The sequence below is a fragment of the Lineus longissimus genome, chromosome 8, assembly GCF_910592395.1.
Source record: "Lineus longissimus chromosome 8, tnLinLong1.2, whole genome shotgun sequence".
NCBI classification, from domain to species: Eukaryota; Metazoa; Nemertea; class Pilidiophora; order Heteronemertea; family Lineidae; genus Lineus; species Lineus longissimus.
Genome location: NC_088315.1, coordinates 17,076,309 through 17,084,968, shown reverse-complemented (window position 1 = coordinate 17,084,968; position 8,660 = coordinate 17,076,309). Strand labels below are relative to the sequence as shown.

General features: G+C 40.1%; 1 protein-coding gene across 3 annotated transcripts in view; it reads right to left on the bottom strand.

Moving 5' to 3' along the window:
* Positions 1-5,286: 5,286 nt before the first annotated feature.
* The window catches only part of LOC135492219 (uncharacterized), a 33,048-nt gene continuing 29,674 nt past the window's right edge, over positions 5,287-8,660 (bottom strand). For 2 of the 3 annotated variants that reach the window (XM_064778516.1, XM_064778517.1), the window contains 2 exons: positions 8,280-8,524; positions 5,287-7,947 (listed from right to left, as the gene is read on the bottom strand). In XM_064778516.1, the coding sequence (XP_064634586.1) occupies positions 7,857-7,947; positions 8,280-8,524 (336 nt within the window). In that variant the 3' untranslated portion in view covers positions 5,287-7,856. The remainder of the gene's footprint in view (positions 7,948-8,279; positions 8,525-8,660) is intronic. The other variant, XR_010448042.1, reaches the window with a different exon arrangement.

Below are 8,660 nucleotides of genomic sequence, written 5' to 3'. Positions count from 1 at the left end.
GCTTTCTAAGATTGTGTTACATTATTCTAATTAAACACCTAACTTAATCAGCAGAACATGTTTTTTTGTTGTCGCTGTCATTTTAAGCGATTGAAAGGCAAAAGCATGTGTTAGAGTTTTAAAACGGGATCTGGAACATTTTTGTCGCCGTGATGACCGTAAAGTATGCAAGAGGTCATGGATCTTGCGAGACTGGAGAATATATCGCAATACGACATGAATGGTCGTTTCATTTTCCCTGCTGCCATACCAGGTGTTTTAACGTGATAACCTGTGCCGAGTCGTAAAATGGTAAAGTTTTCACAAGAGTCGTAAAACGGTAAAGTTTTCACTTTTCTCAGAAATAATTGTAAATAATGATTCGAGGTACTATATTTCCGTTTACACAACATACCCAGGCACTGTACTGTGCACACGATGCACAGCACAGCTTATGTATGCCGGTCATGACCATCTGACACTGAGCCATGTTCTTTTCTAAATTTAGCATATGCCGCCATGACACCTCATTGACTCACTCTTGATCTAGCCTCATCCATATAAGATGATCGGGTACCAACATTGCCGAGGAGCTGCAATGCTTCCACCAAGTATTTGTAGATGGCATCACTAGTCACGCGCGTCGGTATAAGTTTTGTCGTCAATGCCGCGTCACTCCCCGGGCGGTTATAAATATTTGAACGCTGGTGAAAAAACCCGGAAGTGTGAGAAACCACGTGTAAGCAACATATTATTTGACAGCAAACTGGTGGATTGTTGCTTGTCCTCCGAACTGGTAGATCGTTCGAAACAACGGGAGAAGGAACAGGTCTTTGCAACGCAGGCAGTACGAAGGGACGGAGTTTGATTATTTTCGGCCGTTTTGTTTGCGGACTTACTTGGTGATTGAAACGTACTTCAAAAGACACGCGGTAGATTTTTAGGCCCTTAGGTCACGAGCGGAAGTAGATTAGAATTACCATGGGCGTGTACGATAAGGTAGGCAACATTTTTAGACAAATTGATACTTTTTATTATTTTACCTTGCAACGTCTATCCACATGTTTTAGCAAAATGAATCTTTGTGGAAATGGGAACTTCTCCGATAACTTTCCACACATTTGAACAGGAACTCAAAAATTTAAAAAATACACGATTTCAGAACTTCTTGATGGTGAAAGGCAGCCAGGCAGCAATCTAATTTTCAGGTGAAACATCATTTTCTGAAATTTCTCTCAAATATATTTTGAGAAAACTGTCATCGAATTTCTGAAGTCATTATCAAAAAGGAATCGTTTTCGTCATTTCTTTATGACAGTTAGTTGTGAACTGAGTATTAATTTGCAGTGAGGCAATTAAAGGGCATAGTTAGCTGAAGTCGTCACTTTTTCAATCAGTGATACCTGCACTGTATTTTGAGTCAATCCTTGAAGTCAAGTAGGGGCTTTCGATTTTCTTTGATTGACCAGAAACACGAGAATGCCACTCATCAAACGTATTTCAAGCCTGAAGTGTAAAGACTCTAGGAAGAAAAGGTTGTGATTGGATTTTTTCATGGAGTTCTCAAGCCCGAAACATAAAGCATTGAATAAATCGAAGAATGTTGTTCGCTTATTTGATGAGTTGAGATCGACACTCATGCATGTGATTCTAGAAAGTAGCTCCACTTCCGCTCGATATTACACATAAACGGCAACGTCTAAGAGGAAATTTATGACACAGTACGCTGAATGTAAAACATCTATTCGGTGAATGTCCACAAAAAGGTATTTCATAATTATCATTGACTGCCCAAAAGTTTCGTCATGCACAAGATTCCAAAACTTTTCCTAAAATGTTGTCGTTGAAACCTCATCGATATTGTGATAACCAACTCGCAAAGAGAGGAGGTACACAAATATACGATTTTCTAAAATTTGTAATATTTTTATTTATTATCAATATTTTTCCTGAACTGTATGAAGATGCTTTAATTAAGTCTGTTCGAAATACCAACCTGAATACAAAAAACATTGTCCGGGTGTGTGTGCGTGTGTGTCTTGAACAAAATGTCGCTATTTTGTCAAGTCTCGGTTCGGTTTCATTTATACATTTAAAGTTCTATCATTCAAATCGCCTGCGTATTGTCCGAGTCTTGAAAGACTCTGGCATTTTCTAGATCTGCTGTCCCGATTTTATAGATCAACGTGCAGACTTTGCTTCTATATTCTGTGTAGGCGCTATTAAGCCGATTTTATAATGTCCTAACAACTTTCATCGTTGAATAACCAATAAAATAGAAGAACAACTCGTAACATATTTAACTGTCCCGTAGTCATCCAAGCATTTAAGTCATTGTAATCATTTCAAAATCGTAATTACAATATATCGCTTTGATGCAATACTTCGACCAAGTCCTCTGATCTCTGAGAGCAATGCGTTACAAGTAAAGCTCTCTGATCGGTTGTCTGCTCTTGCTTACGAACCCACTTCACTCGATTTACGCTGTACATCAGAATTTACTTTGCTCTGATTTCCTATCACTGAATGACTGATATCCTAAGTGACCCTGACGTATGACGGACACCCGACGTTTTTAGTGTTTTGGCGGCAATCTTAAATGAAATAGGGTGGATTTTTCGTGTTCTGCGTTTTCAACCCGAAAACTGCAAGAAATTACATTTTATTTGGTAAAGTAACCCACCAGACAGTTATTGCTATACAGACGACTTCTACTGGCGGCCTCATTTTGCTCGGCTTTTTGTTGTTATTTTAATCTGTCATTTGTCATATTCCAATCTAGCCGTGGCCGAAGGATAAAAACAGCCGGAACTGTGCAACGTATTTAAAATGCACCGTATCGTTATAGTAAGGATTATGACAATACTATAATATATAGTCATGATTATTGCTTTTGCCTCATTGATCAATCATTTGTAGCAAAAACCTGATCAAGCGGTTGGGCGTCACCAATAAAATAGACAAGGACAACGTAACAACTATAAATTAGGCGACTCTAAATATCAGCCGTATCAGCTCATTAGTCTAGGACAATGTTACCACTGATTTGCCACTAATCTTATCCTCATGAGCCAAATAAAAGGCGTGTTAATGATACAGCATGACTAGTCTAAGTACTTCTAGATACATGTACTTTATTTTCTGCTGTTGGGTTTCTAACAGTTCAATCGTCCCCGCCAATGTTGATGAGAATAAAAGACATCTTAATTCTTCCAGTGAGTAATAGCATGTGGCACGTAAATACGCACCCAGGGTCAAAATCGCGTTTAGATTCCTAAAGTTATTACCGATCATGTTAATCAGTTTCACATGCGTCTGCATGTACACTTCAGATTCGTGTATATTACGTTCAATTGCATTTGCCGAATGGCAATGCACGGAATGGGTTGAAATGATGACTTGTATGACACAATATATTTCCGAATATAGGGCATGTTATGAGATAGAATGAGATATATTGGTAGGATACTTCAAGTATCATGAGTCGGTGCAATGCACTGTATCAAATGATCCGGAACATTGGTAACCGTTTGTTATTATGTGGCAATATTTTCCAGTATTCTCACAGTATAACACAGTACCACATAGTCTAATCAAAATAAGGTCCAACCGCAAAGTTTTTTTTTGGTATCATTTTTTGCGGTATCATCCTCTTCAATATAGACTCTATCTAAAATTCTCTGTTTTTTGGCTGGGGAAAGGGCCTAAGTTGCATAGATTCAAAATGGCCGCAAACATGCCTTTGAAGCCTCATAACACTTTTATTATTGAGTTTTCACCCTATAAATGTATTACACACACTCACATAGAAACATGGTATCTGCGAGTCATTATATCTAGTCAGAAATATCATCAATTAACCCAATGACGTCCAATGACTATATCAAGCCTTATTTTGCCGTCAAATGATGACGTCACCATAATTTTTTCAAAAAACTGACTCAAATCTTAGAAGAAGCTTAACCAATCTAAATTAAAAAAGTTAATTGCAATATAATTCTGAACTTATTATAAAGGTGCAATGAGCGATGTAAAAGCCCGAAGACATAACACAGAAGCCTTGAGAAGTCTTATGGGGTTACATTTGAAACGGGTCATTCAGGGGCATTGTTTGACAAAGTAATGCGAAGTTGGAGGATGAGTCATCTAAAATAGCTAGTACTGGGTGCCTTGATACAATTATGTGAGGATGGTTGACCTGCTAATTAGATTTCTCCGAGCACAAGTGACAGGCAATTCCAAACTTTACTGATGGAGTCTCTCGAAGAAGACATTTTTACTGCAGCCGGACTAGGTCTATCGACCGCCATTACAGCTGTTTTGTGGGGTCGATGTTATCATGAATTTCCATGGTAACCCGTTGATAAGGCAGTTAAAGGATGGTAATTTAGGTCAAGGTGCGAGCGGGCCTTGATTCTTTTTAACTACGAGGTGTGAGTGAATTAGCGTATAATTCTGCTTTGATCTTAACTATCAACATGATAAATACTCTTGCAAGAACCTTGTAAAGATTGTGCATTTTGCGTGTAATTAAAATAGGTCCTGAGAATCTCTTGGAATCTCATCGGAATTCTGCAACCTAGGCATGCATTGTGTTTTATATTAAATTACTAAAAATAAATGTACAATTTGTTTACTGAAGATCTTTACTACATTTATTCCAGAAGCCACCTTTCGTTTTAGCAGTTTCAATATCTTGACATCGAAAAGTATTTCAAAGTGAAACCAACAATTTCAGACCCCCACAAGCAGTTTACACTACACACTGACACTGTGCCTACCCTCTAAATACAGTTGGCCACAATTGAGCAACTGCGCAGACGGAAGCACACCTTGGTAGTGTATTTTGCAATGTAATGCCCGTAAGCGGAGCTATTCTGATAATAGCTGTCTGGAGGGTGGATCGGCGATGCCAACACTGTTTATGCGACAGTGATAGCCCCGTGCATGCCATATTTTCAAATCAACCAATCACCACGCGCATTCTGATTTGTGACGTCAAACGTCACATAGTAGTATTTGAACGTGTACTTGTCATGTGATTTTTGGCTTGACGAATGAAAACCGCCCATTTCGGGGGGGGGGGGCAGTTTGTCTCTAATCTGGGAGACGCCCATTTTAGATATTTTTCAGCATTTGTTTACCGACTTGACGGCACTGATAAAAGAATCAGGTAAGTGTAATTAAGTGTAGTAGGCTAGTCATTTGTTCCAAGTTTGTAACGTTAAAGGACCAATGGCATTAGTAAGGGCATTATTAGCAATGGGTCGGCTGCCCAGTCACCATCCATTATGGAGAAGTGGCTCCTATCCTTGATAACACATAAATGGCAAAAATGACGAAAATGACAGAATCACATGTATTACGCTTTTCCGATTTCAATCCCAACTGGATCCGAGTAAAGCCTCCGTAGAGAGATCATCCTGCACATTCGGAAATAATGGTGGCCAATTCAAGCAGGGGCAGAATAACGTCTTCAATAACTAGAGTTCGATATTGCGAAAGGAGGACGGACGCAGTTTGGCATGTTTGGAAGAAAACAAAATCTATCGAGGTGAAGGGCTTTCCCTGTCGCCGTTTGGATTATCGTCTGCTCAACGACTGTATGCGCATTTACCTTATTTCATTGAATTGTAATATCATAAATACGTATATTGATAAAGCATTTTCTCCCAGCCTTCTCATACCTATTATGAAGGCAAAGGTACCGCCGAAAGCTTATAAATTGTATCGGGCCTCCGGACCAAAAATGGCAAGTCATGAAAAAAGTGTCACCCTCTCTATTTTCCTGTTTCATATCAATCAGCACGGATGCGTATAAATCTTTTTTATCATCTTTGACATTCAAGTATAAAACGTGGAGCCGAATACATTAGGTCTTCACGTTTTGGCACTGTCCTTTCACTTTTCGAACGCAAACACTGGGTTGGAATGCCGCCAATAGACATCGACCCGTTGACGCAAATCTCCTTTACGATATTCTTTCGTGTCCGATGCCCAGACCAAACAGCGTATATTTTCGATTGTTTACATAAGTGTTCCTTTTTTTCGGTCTGGCTGAGACAAACTCAGATAGGAGTGAAATGGAATCGAAATTGCGGAGTAATTTATAATCCGCATTTAAGAGTGAGAGCTAGCCCTGTAACAAAACACGTCACTATCTACACCATCGATTTCGGAAGTCAACACTGGATATTTTTAGCAGTAACAGAGAAATATTTTCCGGATTTTTGTCAACGGGAAAAAGGAAGGCACGATCGCTACTCATGCTGCGTATGGGGGACAATCATATCCAATAACACTGGGGAGCAACGCGGCAGGAAATGACGGGTATTTCGTAGGATCGATGTCAATGTTGAGAGTGTTTTCTTATATGATTAGTCCTCGTCATATCGAGAGCATGTACCGGGCAAGCAATGGTAAGAACATCCGCAGGAGACCATTATGCTTGTACGTTTATTTGCACTTGTCAGTTTAGGCTTATCGACCTCCATGAGAGCTGTTTCCTGAGGGTCGATCGCGATGTTATCAATATTTGCCCTGATAACCCTTTGATAAGACAGCAGAACAATAGGAATTTAGGTCGAGATGCCAGCGGACTTTGTTTAATGACAATAGACCAAGTATTGGGCAAGGGCTGAATACATTAAATAACTTCTTTTAACACAAAACGACAGCAGCAGCTTCTAAAAGTAAATGTGCCTCAAATTCAATAGGACATTACGCAATATCACGATTCTGCGATCATTCAAACTTTTCTTATTTTCTTTCTTACCGGCCTAGCTCAAGCAGCCTTAAACATTATTTTCGCTAAACGCAGACTACGAGATACATTGACCGAGTTGGTGACAATCAAACTTGCGCGTTCACGACTTGAATGCGAACACATTAGCCGAGAAAGTGAGCGGGAAAACTCCAAGACGTGCGAGGAATTTACTTTCAGAGGATCAAGCTGTAATATGAAATATGACATAAAGGAAGAATGTGATAAAAACGAGCCTTTCAAGATCAAAACGTTCAGCAGTCGATATGTCATTATACCCTAAATGCAGTGCGTGGACGCCCGAGACAAGGTCGATTCTCCGGTGCTGGTGGTCGGTCGCTTTGTCACTCCTCCCGCCAACGCCGAACTCATGAAGACCGTTTCTTTGCCAGATGCATAGAAATGCATTTTGCGGAAGGCATTATCTGTCATTCAACTGAGCTTAAGTTCGTTAAATATTTGGGTATTTAGCCACTGGCATCTCAAATATTTGCTTGCATATTACTCTCAGCATAATGTTCTTTCTACCTCATGCTCCATGCAAAGTAGACTCGCAATTGTTCTGGTAAAAAAACTTTCTTTTCAGATTGTTTTCGTCGCGATTTTGGGAGTGCTTCCATGTTGTTTCCATTGTCTAGGTTGGCATGGCCCAGCAACACGACACGGGTGTGGTCGATGCGTCCCTGCATATAAATAGATCCATGAGCTTTCTAAGATTGTGTTACATTATTCTAATTAAACACCAAACTTAATCAGCAGAACATGTTTGTTTGTTGTCGCTGTCATTTTAAGCGATTGAACGGGACGATACAAACGCCTGTGTTAGAGTTTTAAGTGTATACATTATTTACAGTACAAGTGCTATGTGCTGAGGGGTAGATTTGGCAAAACAATCTTAGCAGGGTGGCACAAGGTAAATACAATATCACATGGCACCTGGCAATTGCGTCTCCTTTCCCGCGGGCACTCTTGATGCCTGCAGAGATTACGTACCATCTCATTATAGCGCGGGAAAGGTTTCAAAGGGGCCTTAAAAAGTGCATATGGTACCTAGTTCAAATTGTCGTCAAATAATTTGAACAGTAAAGTTGTCGACACAATATTAAGCTGCTCTTTAACAGGCAAAGCCTTGACGAGTGTGATTGAGGACATTTCGAACGCGTTTCTTTTCATTTTCCATTTCCACGTGTACTTGGTCATTGTCTCTGAAAGGGTAAATATTAGCTAACTTATTCTATATATCAGCCAGGTGTAGATGTTTGAAATGTCCTAGCATAGAATATCCGAGGAACAAAGGATTCGATTGTGAGCTTTTGAAAGTCGTGAAAGTTTTAGGACCATATACCATAATCCGTCAGAATGCAATCGAGAACCAGCTGCATGTAAATTCACAATAGACAGGTGATTTTCGCCGTGCCTTTATACGAGCCCTGAACCTTTGCCGATCCTCAGTAACGTCAGAGGTCACCAGGATATCGGCCACTCCAAAGAAGACGATTCTAATCGGAAGCTGGAATTTTCGTGACTATGTTCATACCTGTTTTCAGCCCTCCACTCCCAGCGCTCCCTGAAGCTGAGTCTTTCGGACTGCTTTGCCAATGCCGCATAGATCCTCTCCTGGATGTCTGCAAGTGTCTGTTTCGTCTCCCCGATGGTATCCTTAGACGCTTGCAGTTTCTCGCCTGTGTGATCCGAGACCCTCCTAACATTTTTTACCTCGTTTTTCGAGACTTCTATCTCTTTATCGTATTTTGTGAAGGCATCATATAACGTTGTGTTCATCTGAGGAGAAATACGTTACTGGGAGGTCAACACTGTGGCGATTCAACGAATTTTTTTCGTACGCCATTCTGCTCCTGCATGACTTATTGCGTTGACTAATTTTGCAGTGGCTCAGGAAATTAGAAGGGGTAGTGAC